The sequence below is a fragment of the Choloepus didactylus genome, chromosome 7, assembly GCF_015220235.1.
Source record: "Choloepus didactylus isolate mChoDid1 chromosome 7, mChoDid1.pri, whole genome shotgun sequence".
Taxonomy (NCBI): Eukaryota; Metazoa; Chordata; class Mammalia; order Pilosa; family Megalonychidae; genus Choloepus; species Choloepus didactylus.
In genome coordinates, this window is record NC_051313.1 from 111,755,962 (window position 1) to 111,776,015 (window position 20,054).

General features: G+C 38.0%; 1 protein-coding gene and 1 pseudogene across 4 annotated transcripts in view; both read left to right on the forward strand.

The window, feature by feature from the left end:
- The first annotated feature begins 342 nt into the window (after window positions 1-342).
- KIF6 (kinesin family member 6) overlaps window positions 343-20,054 on the forward strand; it is a 448,516-nt gene continuing 428,804 nt past the window's right edge. For 3 of the 4 annotated variants that reach the window (XM_037842874.1, XM_037842876.1, XM_037842877.1), the window contains exons 1-3: window positions 343-488; window positions 4,318-4,427; window positions 11,095-11,169. In XM_037842874.1, the coding sequence (XP_037698802.1) occupies window positions 423-488; window positions 4,318-4,427; window positions 11,095-11,169 (251 nt within the window). In that variant the 5' untranslated portion in view covers window positions 343-422. Of the gene's footprint in view, window positions 489-4,317; window positions 4,428-11,094; window positions 11,170-20,054 lie in introns of those variants that run through there. The other variant, XM_037842878.1, reaches the window with a different exon arrangement.
- Window positions 8,048-9,473, forward strand: LOC119539365 (annotated as a pseudogene).

The window sequence follows — 20,054 nt, forward strand, 5'->3', positions numbered from 1 at the left end:
TCAAGTGCTGTTTCTTTAATAAATGAATAATAAAAGATAAAACGACTTAGGTGCTAAAAAGAGGCGATGGCACAGAGTAAGGATGGATTAAAGAAAGGGAAAAGGCCTGAGAGTTGTGGACCCATTAACCGGCCTCCAGGCCAGTTCTCCCCCCACCCCGGCCGGATCAGAAGCCGAAAGCCTTGCCGCGGCACATGCGCAGTACTCCCCGCCCGCCCCTCCCCTCGGACTCTACCTTCGGGCCGCTCCTCAGGCCACGGCCAATTAGGGAGAGGAGGCGGGGTCCTGGTTGTCGCGGTGCTCCTTGGGTAGCGTCCCTAGTTACTGTTGCTAAGGCTGCGGGTAGTTTGAAGTGGTGGGACCAGAAGTTTTGCGAGCCAGGGCTTCAGAGAGGTCCGGGTGAGTGCAGAACCGAGGAGAAGATGGTGAAGCAGACGATCCAGATTTTCGCTAGAGTGAAGCCCAGTGTCCGGAAGCAGCAACAAGGGGTACGGGCCGGAGCAGCCAAGGCGCGGTCGCGGCGGGCCCTTCGGGGCAGCGGGGAGGGCGGCACGCGAGGGCCTGGGCCGGGCTGAGGGACTCAGCATCCGGCGCCGGAACTGCCTGGAATCCAGCAGACGCTGACCGAGACGCCCCATCAGCCGTGCAGACACTAGCGCACTGTTGTCAGAGACAGGGAGAGACAGAGGACACGGAAATGCACCCAGGACTTTCATACCTAGTACAGCCCTTCGGGCGCAAACCCATTCAGGCACAGAGCCGTATGTGCCTGGGCACACGCGTTCACCCTGAAACAGACGGGCATTTATGTCTGTGTGCACACTCACAGAGACTGAGCCTCAACCAAGCACAGATACTTATTTGCATCTTTGTGGGTAATGGTCACACAGCTCTGCACGCGCAGATATACTCAAACTTATGTTTTCACAGTTGGGCAAAACGTGCAAGCAAGAGATAGATGTTCATACATGTCTGACATGATATAGATATAGATAGGTATACACAAAGCATACGTATGTTTCGTGCTCTGCCCACAGAATTTGTTGACTAACCACATTGTCATTCTGTAACGTAAACATCAATCTTGAAATATACTTACTGCAGTTTAGACATTTATGCACCCTGACTAAAAAAAATGCACGAAAGGCTTCATTCAGAAAACATTAACAGAGCATTTATTATGTGTTTCCTATAGTGTGCTAAGCTCAAAAGGGTATAAAGAAGCTTATGACATTTCAGTGATACTGAGCAGAGCTACTTTGTGTGCCTCTTAAATGGGTCAAAGCATTATTTTCTCTCCTGGAAGAGAGCATAATCGTTCCTACCACATCTTGAGAAATTGCCACTTGATACAGGCTTTACCTTATTTCTGATTTTCACAAGAACCCTAAAAGGTTGGTGTCATTTTCCTCATTTTACAGATGAGGAAATTGAGTCTCAGTTTAAGTAATGCCAAGCCACCCAGCTAGTGAATGGTCGAGTTGTAGCTTAATTAAGGTTTTTTGTTTTTGTTTTTGTTTTTGTTTTAATTCCAGAGTTATTTGCTCTTGTGAAAAATCTTTTTGCCTCCCAAAGTGAAGATTTAGGCAAGGGCAATTTGAGTAATATTGGTGAGTTCCTGGAATGAGTTATTAGTAATAATATTTTGTCTCTATCCCATATCTACATGTATATGTATATGTGCAATATCATAGCATCTCATAATTTAGCATTTGCCTAATGTACTTTATATATTTAAGACAAGGAGAATAATAGTGTGTTCATCATCATTATCATCAGTCTTTCTATTCATGGAATACATTTAGGAGAGGGAGGATGGGAAGACTTCAAAAATGCTTGCCTTGTTAAAGACGTAGAAAGGAACCCATGGGAATCTTCCCGTTTTCTCTCCTCTTACACACACAAGGGTTGTACTCACAAGGTTTTTAAAAAGGGCATCTGAAAAGAAAGTGTATCATCTGCAAGTTTTTCCACAGAATCTTGGGTAAAAATGTTGAACTGAGTTTACACAGTCTCAGGAGTCAAAAGCAGGTGTTCAGATATAGCAAAGTGAGAGGAGGGGTCGAGTTGATTGATGGAGAGTCATGGATTTAATACTGAACTTTCCCTTTTCTTGAAATGCTGTGTTTGTATATTTTAATGTGCCTCCTTTCACATTTTTTTGGTAAGAGTCTGCAGAGTGGATTGTTTGATCCTTCAGGGAATATTTTTATGTATCAGTGCATTTTTCATAATGTCAGATTCTCACTGAGATACAATATTATGCCTCACACACAAAGAAGAGAACATGGGTGAGTAGATATTGTATTATTCACCCTGCTTTCCTTAGAAATCTCATGCTTTGATACCATATCTTTTTACCTTCTAAAGATTGCATGGCGTTTTCTCTGATTAGCAATGCTGTTTGTAGTATTAAGCCAAGAGTGAGTCAAAGGTATTTTCTTTCTTTCTCTTTACTTCATAGCTCCATTACTTTATTAATCTTATTCCTTAAATCACTATAAATTAAATTATACTAATTTATAGACTAATAAAGAAAAATATATAAAGTCAACCTCTGATAATTTAAACAGTGGGAATTCTTTTATTTGCATAATGCTTTGTGCATATCAACCACGTTCATATTCATCATTGCATTCGATCTGCTTATCTTCTATTTTAAAAAATAACTATCCTATCTCAAATAATAAATCTTTTTATGGCTAAGGGTAGAAAACCAGTAAGTTATGCTAAACAAATTTTCTGGTTATAAGAGACTTTTCTTAGTGCCTCAAAGAATGGCTTAATCAAAGTGGCAGAGGGTCATTAACCCCACCCCCTAACCCCTGCCCCCAGTTCATGCTCCCTTCTGTCTCCTAGTGGTTTGGGCTGCCTCTGCCTTCTGAGCACTGAATAATATAGGTTTTGTTTTTGTTTTTAATGAATAGCACCCCTCACTCCTGTATGTTTCATATTTCACACATCCCTTTTACTCACCTGTCTAGTCATTAAACTTTTTTGTTTAATGTAGTACCACTACAGGATATAATTTTTAAATGTCTCTTGAGGAAACAGAGTCAGAAAGCCATGAACCTGATGCCATTACTTACTACAAATAATTTTATTTTACAGAATGACTTTTCTATGTGAAGTCTTCATATTTTAAATGAGAGGTTTCAATAAAAAATCTGCTTAGGAAAATTATTCAGACTTTCTGGAGATTTGGACAAGGTTTTACTTGCTTAAGAATATGACTTTTTCTTCCATAATAAAGCATCTAGATGAGTCTTAAACAGGACGTATTGCCTATTAGAAAGTCCTGGTGAAAGACAAGAAGTCTTTTTTTAGAAACCTCTAAATCTAATGACTAACATTTTTTATGGTGCATTATAAAATGCTTCCATTTCCATTACATCATTTGATCCCCACAGCAATCTTGTGACAGACGCAATTCTGTTTTTCCTAATTTTATGTGTAATTTTATGAGATTCTGAAAGCGGTAACTGGTCATACAGTTGGTAAATTGATCTCAACACTAAGTCTTACACTTTTCCTTATTTCACATGACCTTTTTATGGGCTAGACTCTTGATTTCCCTGGCAAATAAATAGAGAAGTAGATAAACCAAGAAAAGAATCAGAGAATGTTACAGTTTTAAGGAGGCTGGTTAAGATCTTCCATTTCCATATAAGCTTAGAGAGGTTAAGTGATTTACCCCAGGTCACTTGCTAATTAGTGACTGAGCTGGGACAAGAACCTTGAAAACAACATCAAAGACATTTATTATATGTGTCTTTTGAAACCACATGTCTTTCATCTAATGCCTCGTTATGTCTTATGGGAGCTTGGGGGTCTTTGAACATAACTTGAATTAGAGCATTCTTGTGAGTTCTCTCAAAGGGCTCAATCTGATTCCTTTTATCTCTACATCTAGCATTTTTACGAAATGCTCAGAAATGTTTGTTGGATGCAGTAAATGTTTATTTCTGATATGCAATCTCAAAGCAATGCTGCATCCAGGGCAATTGTTTTCTTAACAACAAGGGCAATAACAACAGAGACACTCAAATGCTCAAATTTGAATATTACATCATTCAAAGATGACTTGAGCTTTGATAAAGGATTGATTTAGGTTTTGCCACTTGTTCAGTTCCATATATTTGTTTGCATCCACACATAGTTCAAAGAGGAAAATTATCCAAGTTATAGTACATTATGGCTTTTTATCCTAAAAGTACAATTTTTTTCTACTATAACCATTCATGTCATAATGCTGTGGTCATAGTGCAAGCCATAATTTTACCATTCCTTACTCATTTTTTGTGTTCCTATTTACAGATTTATTCCATAAATGAAGATGAAAAATCAACACCTAGCTTGGAAATTATCTTACCCCGTGATTTGGCAGATGGATTTGTGAATAATAAGCGAGAAAACTACAGATTTAAGTAAGTTTATCTTTCTCCTCCTTCATTTCTGTTTTACTGTTGGACTAACTCTGGTACTGGATTAATATCCACCATGAAATCATGAGCATCATTTCTTACAGAGAGTACAGTATGGCTCTCTAGCTCATCTAGTACATAGAGTTCACATCGTTTTTTTACTGCTGTGTCCTAGATGAAAAAAAATGTATATTTCTTTCTCTAAGATTATATCCCAAGATGCTGACCTTTTTTTTTTTACAACCACTGTTGCGCTAGTGTTATCCTTTTCCTACTTGGCTCACTGTGGTTTAGTACTTGTAGGAATCTCAGTGTGTGAACTTTATTAAAGATAATCATTTAAGGTACAATCTGTGTGCTATACAAGTGAACTTTCTGTATAATGTAAAGTACATATGGACCTCATATCTTTTCTCTGTCTGCCCCGTCCAGGATAGTAGTCACAAGCCACATGCAGCTCTTGTGCTTGAAATGTGGCTTGTCCAAACTGGGATGTGCTGTAAATGTAATATATGTCAAGGATTTCAAAGACTCAGTATGAAAAAGAATAGAATGTAAAATATCTCAAGACATTTTTCATATTGATTATATATTTTTAAAATTAATTTCACCTGTTCCTTTTTACCTTTTTTTTAAAAAAAATGTGGCTACTAGAAAAATTAAAATGACAAACACAATTCACATTTATGGTTTTTGGCTGGTGCTGAGCTGTATGGTTTGGGTGGAAAGCATCAAACGGCTACCCATGGATTGTGCCAATGCCTTTGGTCTCTTCTAGTAGCCAGGCCTTCAATTTTGGGATTATGGCTATTTTATTGTATCTTTATTCTCCAGTTTTTTCTCCAGTCAGATTTCTTTAATCCCTACTTTTGCTTTTTTGAGAAGTTTGAGCCAACGTTAAATCATATCTGACCTCTGGCCCAAACTTAGGTGGTGGAATTCCAGGTTCCTCTATTGGGAAGCCTGATTGCTCACTTGCATTTCTCTCCAGGCTGTGTTTCAAATTGGCCAGCTTTTGAGACTTGCCCTTACCCTTTGGATAAAACCAGCCCAGATATTTTATGTGATTTTGTCTCTCTCTCTCTTTTATACTCGTTTGCTTTCATTATTTTTGATTCATAGAAGATCCTCTTTGGTCTTTACAACTCTACCCTTTGTATGTCTGCTATTTATACATTTCTCTCCCATGCCTTCTTATCACATCTCCTTTTATAATAAATACAAGCAGAGATTGCTAGTGCATGGTTGTCTAGTGAAGATGGTCCTCACCTGGTCATTGAGTCCTCACTCCCGTTGCCTTTTACTATATCCTATAAGGAATAGCCCTATAGTACATGATTTACTTTTTGTAAGGGACTTTCTCCTCTGAATGTAAACATTCTACATACCTTAGTGGGTAGGCCTAGGTCAGTCTCTATAAAGCAATAAATTGCTGAAACATTTTATTCAGCATGGTTCTGTTTGGTTGTTAAGAAACAGTTAACCATGTCTCTATCTACTGGCCCCTGTCAAAGTATTATTTGCATTATGTAGATACAAACAGATTCATTTATTCATGTCTATTGTAAAAGCTCCATTTGCTTATTTTTAGGTTTCTGAATCATTCTTTCTAATTCTCTGGATCAAAAATATTGGTTTTAGTATTTAAAATAAATAAGTTAATAAAATATTTAACTTTTACATATGCACACAGATAAATATTTAAGCATTTTAAACTGTGTTTCTCCCAAGCAAATTCATCCACTCAATAAATATTTGAGTGCCGACTGTGCATTGTTATAGATTCTAGTAATATATCAAGAAACATAACAAAGTCCCTGCTTTTATGGAGCTTACATTTTAGTGGGAGGAGCTAGAAAAACAGGTAAATAAGTAAAATATATTGGGTGTCAGAAAATGATAAGTGCCACGGAGAAGAATAAGGCAGGGAAGAGGAGTAAGGAGTGCTGGGATGAAGGTGGGAGAGAAGAGAGATGATTGTAATATTTAATAGGGATGCCAGGGAAGGCATATGGTAAAGGTGACATTTGAGCAAGGACCTGAAGGAGGTGAAGAAGGCAGCCATTCAAATATCTGAGGGTCAGGAAAACCAGGCAGAAGAAACAGCAAGTACAAAGTTCCTGAGAGAGGAGAGTGCCTGGCATATTTGAGGAACAGTAAAGGGCTCCTGTGGCTGGGGTGAAGTAAGTAAGGGGCAGAGGGGAAGAAGATACATCAAAGATGCAGCAAGGAAGCCAGATTAAACAGAGCCTTGTAAGTCACTGTAAGGACCTCGTCTTTTTCCCAAAGTGCTACGGGAAGGCAATGGAGGGTTTTGAGTGGAGGGGTAAAATAATCTCACTTAGTTTTAGGAGGACCAGTCTTTTTGACACATAGCAAATGGACTGTAAGGTGGCAAAGGAGACCAATGAAGTTACTGCAATAACCCGGGCAAGAAATTATGGTAGCTTGGGCCAGGGTGGTAGTAGTAGAAATGTGGAGAAATTGTTGGATTCTGGATGTATCTGAAGGTCAGAGCTGACAGGGTTTGCTGATGGATTGGAAATAAAGTGCAATAGAAAGAGAGGAGTCAAGGATACCTGAAGGTTTTTGAACTGAACATCTAGAAGGAGGGAATTGTCATTTACTGGGGTGAGGCAGGAAGAACAGATTTGGGGTGGGAGGAGATCAGGAAATGGTAAGTTTGAAATGGCTTGTAGAAAAAAACCTGTCCTAATAAATGAAACCTATCCTAATAAAAGGAAGGGCCTCCTAGGAATCAAGAAACCTAAATTATGTTTGAAGTTATATTATTATCTCCAGGACCATGAATAAATTACTTTCTCTATGTGGACCTCAACTTCTTCCTCTGTGAAGAATTAGACCAAAATTGTTAAAATCCCTTATAACTCTGTGATTCTATTTTGCTCTTCAGTGGTTTTCAGAATATAGCTGATCATAATGCCTTTTCAGATTACTAATGTAGAAACATTACATTGTGAAAAATAAAATATTTGGGGATGATGACTTATAATGTGTAAAACACACTGCATGGTTTATTGTGTATACATCGACTGCATGGTTTATTGTGTAAACATTGGTGCAATAATCTTCTAAAATGTTTGGGAAAAGGCCAATAAACTGAGAGAGCTGGATTACTTGTAGTTTTACTGCCTGTTATTTTAAATAGTGGAGGATGTCAATTTATCCCCCAAGAATTCAACATGCTTTATAGATACTGTACTAGTATTACATAAATTACATTTTAGTCTGATTTAAACCTTGTTTGAAGTACCTGGTACATGGTAGGCCCTCAATACATGCTTATAGAATGAATAGATCAATTAGTGAATGAAAATTCAGTCATTAGTTTTGCATAAGGTACCTTTTAGGATAGAGTCTGTGTTTGACTCAGTGTCTTCTTTAAAACTGCTATCTCTTTGGTTTACATGGTAGTAGACGTAATTCCTATTACTTAGGCAAGTGGGGCAGGGAATAGCTAATTGATTCACTCAGTCATCACTGACCTGGTAAAAGAAGCAAAGCAGCCCATCGTCCTCCTCAAAAGCACTGCTGCTTTTTCACAACGGGTTTGCCACCATAACACAGGTGTCATGAAAACCGTCGCTGATTCTTAAGCCAAAATGGGAAAGGAAAAAACTCATATCAACATTGTCGTTATTGGACACATAGATTTGGGCAAATCTACCACTACTGGCCACCGGATCTACAAACATGATGGAATCAACAAAAGAACCATTGAAAAATTTGAGAAAGAGGCTGCTAAGATGGGAAAGTGGTCCTTCAGGTATGCCTGGGTCTTGGATAAACTGAAAGCTGAACACGAGTGTGGTATCACTATTGATATCTCCCTGTAGAAATTTGAGACCAGCAAGTACTATGTGACTATCATTGATACCCCAGGACACAGGACTTTATTAAAAACATGATTACAGACACATCTCAGGCTGACTGTGCTGTCCTGATTGTTGTTGTGTTGGTGAATTTGAAGGTGGTATCTCCAAGAATGGGCAGACCCGAGAGCATGCCCTTCTGGCTTACACACTGGATGTGAAACAACTAATTCTGGTGTTAACAAAATGGATTCCACTGAGCCACCCTACAGCCAGAAGAGATAAGGGGAAATCATTAAGGAAGTCAGCACCTACATTAAGAAAATTGGCTACAACCCTGACATAGTACAATTTGTGCCAGTATCTGGTTGGAATGGTGACAATATGCTGGAGCCAAGTGCTAACAAGCCTTGGTTCAAGGGATGGAAAATCACCCGTAAGGAAGGCAATGCCAGTGGAACCACGCTGCTTGAAGCTCTGGATTGTATCCTGCCACCCACTCGTCCAACTGAGAAACCCTTGCATCTGCCTCTTCAGGATGTCTACAAAATTGGTGGTGTTGGTACTGTCCCTGTGGGCTGAGTGGAGACTGGTGTTCTCAAACTGGGCATGGTGGTCACCTTTGCTCCAGTCGATGTTACAACTGCAGTAAAGTCTGTTGAGATGCACCATGAAGCTTTGAGTGAAGCTCTTCCTGGGGACAATGTGGGCTTCAATGTCAAGAATGTGTCTGTAAAAGATGTTCGTTGTGGCAACGTGGCTGGTGACAGCAAAAATGATACACCAGTGGAAGCAGCTGGCTTCACTGTTCAGGTGATTATCCTAAACCGTCCAGGCCAAATCAGTGCTGGCTATGCACCTGTGCTGGATTGTCACACAGCTCACATTGCTTGCAAGTTTGCTGAGCTGAAGGAGAAGATTGATCATCATTCTGGTAAGAAGCTGGAAGATGGCCCCAAATTTCTGAAATCTAGTGATGCTGCCATTGTTGATATGGTTCCTGGCAAGCCCATGTGTGTTGAGAGCTTCTCTGATTATCCTCCTGTGGGTCGTTTTGCTGTTCGGGATATGAGGCAGACAGTTGCTGTGGGTGTCATCAAGGCAGTGGACAAGAAGGCTGCTGGAGCTGGCAAGGTCACCAAGTCTGCCCAGAAAGCTCAGAAGGCTAAATGAATATTACCTATAACACCTGCCACCCCCGTCTTAATCAGTGGTGGAAGAATGGTGTCAGCACTATTTGTCTCAATTTTGGCCATTTAAGTTTAATAGTAAAGGACTGGTTAATGATAACAATACATTGTAAAACTTGAAGAAGGAAAGGAATGTTTTGTGGACCATTTGTTTTTGTGTGGCATTTTTAAGTTATTAGTTTTAAAATCAGTACTTTTTAAATGGAAACAGCAACCAAAATTCTGCCACAGAATTTTGAGACCCATTAAAACAAAGTTTAATGAGGAAAAAAAAAAAGCACTGCTGAGTCTGTGCTTAAATATCATAGTAGACAGTTCTCTGTAAAAACTCTTCAGCAGCCATGACCCCTGTTGTTATGTTAGTGTTCATATCTGAAGCTGTGATTCACCTACAGAGTTCTGAGGAGTGTCCTGGGTGGGGAAAATATTGCTATCTAATATGTAATCATGTCTGCTAAATAACATAGTAGCCAGAGTACCCTAGAATCTCTCTTTGTATAGTTTCTTTATTTGCTTCTCCGTATAATGGTGATATAGGGAGGCTTTGAAGTTAACAATGACTAAAGACAATGAGTTTCATTCATTTTATATTTCTAATCCTGCTCCAGACACCCTTCTGTACTCCTTAGTAGTGGAAATGGTCCTACAGTTTATTTAACATCTTGACTTTAATTAAACACATGCCCAAACAGTCTTGTAGAAAACTGCTTAGGACACCCTCAAGGTGTTTGTTTGGCTTTAAAGTTTTTTGAAAGTTTTTTTAATATGCCGAAAAGATGGAAGAATGGCCCAATCAATACTCATATCCTTTGTGGGAGAGTCATCAATTGTTAAGATTACCTCATTTGCTTACCGTTTCTCTCTCTCCCTAGCTATCTTTCTTTGTCATCATGATATTTTAATGTGGGCCATACTTTAAAAAAATAGGCTGTCTCCTACCAGAGGTATTCCTCTGTGTTTGTGATCCTGTACTAAGGTAAGATAAAGTAGCACTACAAGAAGAATGAACTTGACACCATAGTCATTGCCCCTGGGCCATTGCCAATCTGATAAAGAATTCTCTTTGCAGGGCAGGTCTATCTTAATTTACTTTTTTGACTCTGGAATCACAGTCAAGAAAATGAAGTTAAACAAAACAAAATCATTCTGAAAATTAAGTGGCTGCAATGAGGATGCAATACATAATTTGTGGAAAATAAATTCTAGTTCAAAAATTTAGAACTGAGTTCAGTAATCATACATTTCACAGTTGCTTTCCTTTCTTGCAGGTCAGACATCAAAAGTTCTTTGGCTGTGTACATCCTGTTCTTGGGTTTTCATTTCATGCAGTTATCTAGATTTGAATTTGATGCCAATTGCAGACACTGCCCCTCTTGAGAGCTAAAAAACACACAGTTTATTATTTGGTTCGAAGCTGCTGCAGTTTTTCAGAGGGATTTATTGTGCAGATCTTGTCAAAGCAATACTGTTTACCAAGCATTTGAACACAGGAGTACAACAACACAGTGTGGTTGGGACTACAGGGCAAATATTGTGTTAAGTTAGGTAAGCCCCGTGATGGGTAGTTTACAAAGCAGAAAAACAACATGTATTAATCCTATGGTGTTTGAAGGCTCAGCTTTTAAATACTTATTTTAACATTTGCAGATTTCAAAGGATTTTTGATCAGGATGCAAACCAAGAGGCCGTTTTTGAAAACATTGCCAAACCAGTTGCTGAAAGGTAGGCTTTCGCACATTTTGCTCTGTGGATTAGTGGTTTTTCATCTTGTCTTCAATTCTCAGGTAGTTGTGGTAATGTGCTTCAGTGTATCAATTATATACTCAGGTTGCAGGGCATGTAATGATGACAGGGTTAATACCTTATATTCTGTTCCAGTTTGCTAATGCTGCCAGAATGCAAAATATAGAAATGGATTGGCTTTTATAAAGGGGGTTTATTTGGTTACAAAGTTAGAGTCTTAAGGCCATAAAGTGTCCAAGGCAAGGCATCAACAATAGGGTACCTTCACTGGGGGAAGGCCACTGGCATCCAGAAAACCTCTATTAGCTGGGAACGCACATGGCTGGCGTCTGCTTGCTCCTGTTACAAAATGTCATTGTCCAAAATGTCAGTGTCGGCTTCCAGTGGCTGTCTTCAAAAATGTGTCTCTCAGCTAAATGTCACTCTCAGTTGCTCTGAGGTCCTTCTGTCTGTGAACTCCTTCATATGACTCTAGTGATCCAATTAACACCCACCCTGAATGGGGGGGGGGGGGGTAACACCTCCATGGAAATTATCCAGTCAAATATTTCACTCACAGTTGATTGAGTCACATCTTGGAAACATCAATGAAAGACTTCCAATCTAGTCAACACTAATACATCTGCCTCCACGAGACTGCATCAAAGAGCATGGCATTTTGTGGGACATAAGACATGAAACTGGCACATATTCGTATAGCCCTTATAGTTTTACAAATGACTTTTACCTATGTTTTCTTATTTAGATTCTGAGCATCAAAATAAACTAGTCAAGTAGATAGCATAACTGTTATTATTTCCATTTTAAAAATATGTAAAATGGGGATCACAGACATTAAGTGGCACTGCTTGGGGTTATACATAGCTAGTGGTGACAGAGTCCTAGTTGGTTTTCTGTTAAGTCAGTGCTTTTTCCTCAGAACAGTATTTAAACATGTGGTTAGTTAAGCAAAGGACAAGGTATAGTTGGCACCTAAGGGGCCTAATGATGGTGGCCCAAGTAGGGCCATCCAGAGTGGCTATATGGCAGTATAACTACATTTTGAAGCTTGGTTCTTAACTGCATGGGTCCCTTTTGTTTCTATATATCCAGATAATTTCGAGCCGACTATTAGAACCAAAATCATGAGAATGCCAGATAAACTAGTATGTCTATTTGTTCATTTATTTTGGCCAAGTCTCCTCATGACTGGATTCTTAAGCCCTCTGATAAGCACACTGTCCTTTGTAGAGAATCTATGTGGGAAACAACTACTAATAAGGTTGCTTTCTTATCCTGGAATCATTTGAATGGTTTTAATGACCTAATAACCCTGAGATATAGCCATCTTAATGATGAAAATAAAAAAAAATATATCTGCTAAATCTTTGAACCTATTTTTCAATTCCACTAATCAGTATACCCTTTACCATGAGTATACTGTTTTAGGACTCCTATTTAAACCTAGCCCTTCTCTTTTAACACAGCCTTCCTTCACACAGGGTAAAATACAATCAAGTAGACTTAAGCTATTTTATTTCTTAACACAATCCCTTAACACCTCTTTAGATTAAATCCAGGTCTACTTGATTGGATGCTAGACATTTGCAAAATTCACTTCACTTTATTAATCATTTGGGTTGTGTCATTTTTCAGACAGCTGATCTTGTGTTTTATTTTGAAACTTCCTAAAATCTTTCTAGGAGGGGGAACCTTAGTTTCTGTTTCATGGTTTTTCTTCCAATTAACATCTAGAGCTCCCATCTTGAGCCCACTTTCCCTGCTGTCTACTGCCCCTTTATGGAAAATTGAAATGTTCAACTATACTCACTACTCCACCTCCTGTCTTGAATACTGTTCTTGTCAGGTTTTTGTTCCCACCACTTCACTGAAATTGCTTTTGTCAAAGTTAGCCATGGCTTCTATTTAATAAAATCCAGTAACAGTCATTTCTCAGTCTTCATGATATTTGATCTGTCAGCTCTTTTGACAGCTGATTACTACATCCTCCTTAAAATGCTTTTTCACTTGGCTAAGATACCATTCTCCCTGGTTTTCCACTTATTTCACTAGCCACTCCTTCTTGGTCAATTTACTTAGCTTTAGTTGTGAACAGTAACGCTCTTGCTGTTCCCTCTGCCTGGAATTCTCTTCCTTCAGAAATCTGCATGGCTGCTTCCTCAGCTCCTTAAGATGTTTGCTCTTATGTCACCTTCCTTTACTACTTTCCTTGACTACCCTATTTAAAATTGTACTCTCTCACCTTTCCCTGTCTTATTTTTTTGTAGCACTCATCACTATACAACAGACTATATAGTTTGATTATTTGTTAGTTTTTGTCTGTCTGCCCTTCACTGGAACAAAAGCTCCATGAGGAAGAGGATTTGTTTTGTTCACTGTTGATAAGATTTAAAAAATGGGAGGCAAGAACATTTTTATCCCAGCAGCTCAAGTTGGTCCTATTGGATCATATCTTTTATTTGTTGGAAATATTTCTCTGTCCTTTTTAATGCTTTTCTCCTTGAATTCTATTTTCCCTGAAAATTTTTTTGTTAAATTTTTTTTTTTCTGTACGCCCTTATCTGGTTTATCTTTCTCCATCTCCTCACTCAAGTATTCTGTGACATTTTGTAAGTATGGGGCTTGTAAAAAAAAATCAGCATAGTTTTGCCTTTAAGCTGTAGCCAGAGTCCCTGATCTTTAATTGGTGGCTTTAATCTGTTTATATTTATTATGATTACTGTAATAGCGTTTGGAGCTCCTCCTATCTTATTTTATTTTTTCCATTTTATCATATTTCATTTTGTTTTCTCTTTTTTTAATCTTACTTTATTTTTTCCATTTATCATACCTTCAATTTCTTTTCTTTTCATGCTTTTTTATTGGGTTGACTATCTTCTTTGTTGTTACTGCAGCTGTTCCATTTTCTCTCTTAAGTTGTACATTTGACTTCAACACCCTTATGGTTATGCTTGAAGTTTAAATTCACATATTTAAACTTATTTATGTTTTTTCTCAATATCTGAAATTTATCTAATCATCTATCTCTTCCTTCTTAACTGATTAAGAACCTCAGCACACCTTTACTCTGCCGCTCCTACTCCCGCATCATTTCCAGTGTTGGGATCAACTGAGGTTTCATTCAATTGTTAGTAATTATTTTTATTATCAACATTTATTTAATTTTAACTCTGAGTTATACTAGTTTCTTTGTTCATCCCGATTTCTTGTACTCATTCCTGCTCTTGGATTCCTTTTTGGTTTTGCTGGCAAACATCCTCTAGTACTTTTTTCAAGAGAGTTCAAGAGTGGGGAACTTTCTGAAGCCTCCCATGTGCCTTTATAGTTAAATAGTAGTTTGACTGGGTATAGAATTCTTGGTTGAAAATGCTTTCTCTCTGAACCATGAAGATATTGCTGCATTGTCACTGCATAACATGTTGCTGAAAAAGATGTCCACGTCAATCTGACTCATTTCATTCTTCTGAATGATTGTAAGATTTTTTTGATGAAGTTTCATATCAGTGGATATAGTTGTGGATTTGTGTGTGTGTGTGTGTATTATTCTTGTCTCTCATGGGAACAATGAGCCATTTCAAATGGAAAACTCCTGTTTTTAAACTTGAGAGACATCAGATTAATACTTTTTTCATAATTTAAAAACAGAATTTCCTTCCTTCTGTTATCTCTGTTATTTCTTTCTGAAACTTCTGTTAGGTAGACATTGGGACTACCAGTTTTATCCTTCAGATATTTTAACTGCTCATTCATAGTTCCTATCCTTTTGTCCTCTGGTACTGAGTTCTGGAAGAATTCATCAATTCAGTCTGCTATCATGGTAATTAGTGTTTCAGCCATGTCCATTCTGCTATTTGGCCCACCTCTTTAATACTGTTTTTTTTTTTTTAATCTTCATTTTATTGAGATATATTCACATACCATGCAGTCATACAAAACAAATTGTACATTTGATTGTTCACAGTACCATTATATAGTTGTACATTCATCACCTAAATCAATCCCTGACACCTTCATTAGCACACACACAAAAACAACAAGAATAATAATTAAAGTGAAAAAGAGCAATTAAAGTAAAAAAGAACACTGGGTACCTTTGTCTGTTTGTTTCCTTCCCCCATTTTTCTACTCATCCATCCATAAACTAGACATAGGGGAGTGTGGTCCTTATGGCTTTCCCAATCCCATTGTCACCCCTCATAAGCTACATTTTTATACGATTGTCTTCAAGATTCATGGGTTCTGGGTTGTAGTTTGATAGTTTCAGGTATTTACCACCAGCTACCCCAATTCATTAGAACCTAAAAAGGGTTGTCTAAAGTGTGCGTAAGAGTGCCCACCAGAGTGACCTCTCGGCTCCTTTTGGAATCTCTCTGTCACTGACGCTTATTTCATTTCCTTTCACCTCCCCCTTTTGGTAAAGAAGATGTTCTCCATCCCATGATGCCAGGTCTGTATTCCTCCCCGGGAGTCATATTCCATGTTGCCAGGGAGATTCACTCCCTTGGGTGTCTGATCCCACATAGTGGGGAGGTCAGTGATTTCACCTTTCAAGTTGGCTTAGGTAGAGAGAGAGGGCCACATCTGAGCAACAAAGAGGCATTTGGGAGGAGGCTCTTAGGCACAATTATAGAGAGGCCTAGCCTCTCCTTTGCAGCAACAGTCTTCCCAAGGGTAAATCCTGTGGTAGAGGGCTAACGCCATCAAACCACCAGTCCCCTAGGTCTGTGGTCATGTTAGCAACCATCAAGGTGGGGTAGGCCAACACCCCTGCATTCTCCACAGGCTCCTCAAGGGGGCTCTACATATTTTTTTCCTTGTTTTTTTTTTTTTTAGCTTTTTTTTTTAAATCAACTGTATGAAAAATAAAAAAATAATTTAAAAAATACAATAAAAGAACATTTCAAAGAGACCATAACAAGGGAGTAAGAAAAAGACAACTAACCTAAGATAACTACTTTACTTCCAACATGTTCCTACTCTACCCCAAGAAAGTTACCTAATATAGCAACATTTCTGTGAACTTGTTCCTACTATACCCATCAGAAATTAACAGACCACAGTCATTCCTGGGCATTCCCAGAATGTTAAATTTACCCACGATAGTTTATCTGTTCTTCTTGGATTATTGTTTCCCCTTCCTTAATTGCTCTCTACTGCTGGTTCCCCTACATTCTACATTATAAACCATTTGTTTTACATTTCTCAGAGTTCACATTAGTGGTAGCATATAATATTTCTCTTTTTGTGCCTGGCTTATTTTGCTCAGCATTATGTCTTCAAGGTTCATCCATGTTGTCATATGTTTCACGAGAGCGTTCCTTCTTACTGCCGTGTAGTATTCCATTGTGTGTATATACCACATTTTATTTATCCACTCATCTGTTGAAGGACATTTGGGTTGTTTCCATCTCTTGGCAATTGTGAATAATGCTGCTATGAACACTGGCGTACAGATATCTGTTCGTGTCACTGCCTTCCGATCTTCCGGGTATATACCGAGAAGTTCAATCGCTGGATTGAACGGTAACTCTTTATCTAGCTTTCTAAGGAACTGCCAGGCTGACTTCCAGAGTGGCTGAACCATTATACAGTCCCACCAACAATGAATAAGAGTTCCAATTTCTCCACATCCCCTCCAGCATTTGTAGTTTCCTGTTTGTTTAATGGCAGCCATTCTAATCGGTGTTAGATGGTATCTCATTGTGGTCTTAATTTGCATCTCTCTAATAGCTAGTGAAGCTGAACATTTTTTCATGTGTTTCTTGGCCATTTGTATTTCCTCTTTAGAGAACGGTGTTTTCATATCTTTTGCCCATTTCATAATTGGGCTGTCTGTACTATTGTGATTGAGTTGTAGAATTTCTTTATATATGCAAGGTATCAGTCTTTTGTCAGATACATGGTTTCCAAAAATTTTTTACCATTGAGTTGGCTGCCTCTTTACCTTTTTGAGAAATTCCTTTGAGGTACAGAAACTTCTAAGCTTGAGGAATTCCCATTTATCTATTTTTTCTTTTGTTGCTTGTGCTTTGGGTGTAAAGTCTAGGAAGTGGGTGCCTAATACAAGATCTTGAAGATGTTTTCCTACATTATCTTCTAGGAGTTTTATGGTACTTTCTTTTATATTGAGATCTTTGGTCCATTTTGAGTTAATTTTTGTGTAGGGGGTGAGGTAGGGGTCCTCTTTCTTTGGATGGGGATATCCAACTCTCCCAGCCCCAGTTGTTGAAAAGACCATTATGACCCAGTTCAGTGACTTTGGGGGCCTTATCAAAATCAGTCGGCCATAGATCTGAGGGTCTATCTCTGAATTCTCAATTCGATTCCATTTATCTGTTTGTCTATCTTTGTGCCAGTACCATGCTGTTTTGACAACTATGGCTTTATAATAAGCTTCAAAGTCAGGGAGTGTAAGTCTTCTTACTTCGTTTTTCTTTTTTAGAGTGTCTTTAGCAATTCGAGGCATCTTCCCTTTCCAAATAAATTTGATAACTAGCTTTTCCACGTCTGCAAAGTAGGTTGTTGGAATTTTGATTGGGATTGCATTGAATCTGTAGATGAGTTTGGGTAGAATTGACATCTTAATGACATTTAACCTTCCTATCCATGAACATGGAATATTTTTCCATCTTTTAAGGTCCCCTTCTATTTCTTTTAGTAGAGTTATGAAGTTTTCTTTGTATAGGTCTTTTACATCTTTGGTTAAGTTTATTCCTAGGTACTTGATTTTTTTAGTTGCTATTGAAAATGGTATCTTTTTCTTGAGTGTCTCTTCAGTTTGTTCATTTCTAGCATATAGAAACATTACTGACTTATGTGCATTAATCTTGTATCCCGCTACTTTGCTAAATTTGTTTATTAGCTCTAGTAGCTGTATCATCGATTTCTCAGGGTTTTCCAGATATAAGATCACATCATCTGCCAACAATGACAGTTTTACTTCTTCCTTTCCAATTTGGATGCCTTTTATTTCTTTGTCTTGCCGGATTGCCCTGGCTAGCACTTCCAGCACAATGTTGAATAACAGTGGTGATAGTGGGCATCCTTGTCTTGTTCCTTATCTTAGAGGGAAGGCTTTCAGTCTCTCACCATTGAGTACTATGCTGGCTGTGGGTTTTTCATATATGCTCTTTATCATATTGAGGAAGTTTCCTTCAATTCCTACCTTTTGAAGTGTTTTTATCAAAAACGGATGTTGGATTTTGTCAAATGCTTTTTCAGCATCTATTGAGATGATCATTTGATTTTTCCCTTTCAAATTTTTAATGTGTTGTAATACATTGATTGATTTTCTTATGTTGAACCATCCTTGCATGCCTGGAATGAACCCCACTTGGTCATGGTGTATGATTTTTTTAATGTGTCTTTGGATTCGATTTGCAAGTATTTTGTTGAGAACTTTTGCATCTATATTCATTAGGGAGATTGGCTGGTAGTTTTCATTTTTTGTAACATCTTTGCCTGGTTTTGGTATTAGATTGATGTTAGCTTCATAAAATGAGTTAGGTAGTGTTCCATTTTCTTCAATGTTTTGAAAGAGTTTGAGTAAGATTGGTGTCAGTTCTTTCTGGAAAGTTTGGTAGAATTCCCCTGTGAAGCCATCTGGCCCTGGGCATTTATTTGTGGGAAGATTTTTGATGACTGATTGGATCTCTTTGCTTGTGATTGGTTGGTTGAGGTCTTCTATTTCTTCTCTGGTCAGTCTAGGTTGTTCATATGTTTCCAGGAAATTGTCCATTTCCTCTACATTATCCAGTTTGTTGCCGTACAGTTGTTCATAGTATCCTCTTATAATTTTTTTAATTTCTTCGGGATCTGCAGTTATGTCACCTTTTTCATTCATTATTTTGTTTATATGGGTCTTCTCTCTTTTTGATTTTGTCAGTCTAGCTAGGGGCTTGTCAATCTTGTTGATCTTCTCCAAGAACCAACTTTTAGTGATATTTATCCTCTATTGTTTTTTTGTTCTCTATGTCATTTATTTCTGCTTTAATCCTTGTTATTTCTTTTCTTCTACTTGGTTTGGGATTGGTTTGCTGTTCATTTTCTAGCTTCTTCAGTTGATCCATTAGTTCTTTGATTTTGGCTCTTTCTTCCTTTTTAATATATGTGTTTAGTGCTATAAATTTTCCCCTCAGTACTGCTTTTGCTGCATCCCATAGGTTTTGGTATGTTGTGTTCTCATTTTCATTTGTCTCTATATATTTAGCAATTTCTCTTGCTACTTCTTTAACCCACTGATTGTTTAGGAGTGTGTTGTTTAACCTCTAGGTTTTTGTGAATTTTCTAAGTCTCTGATGGTTATTGACTTCTAATTGTATTCCATTGTGGTCAGAGAATGTGCTTTGAATAATTTCAATCTTTTTAAATTTATTGAGGCTTGTTTTATGTCCCAGCATATGATCTATTCTGGAGAAAGTTCCGTGAGCAGTAGAGAAGTATGTGTAGCCTGGTGATTCGGGATGTAATGTTCTATATATTTCTGTTAAATCTAATTCATTTATCACATTGTTTAGGTTTTCAATTTCCTTATTGGTCTTCTGTCTGGTTGATCTATCTGTAGGAGAGAGTGATGTGTTGAAGTCTCCCACAATTATTGTGGAAACATCAATTTCTTCCTTTAGTTTTGCCAGTGTTTCTCTCATGTATTTTGTGGCACCTTGATTGGGTGCATAGACATTTATGATTGTTATTTCTTCTTGTTGAATTGCCCCTTTTATTTGTATGTAGTGATCTTCTTTGTCTCTCAAAACATCCCTGCATTTAAAGTCTATTTTATCTGAGATTAATATTGCTACACCTGCTTTCTTTTGGCTGTAGCTTGCATGAAATATTTTTTTCCATCCTTTCACTTTCAATTTCTT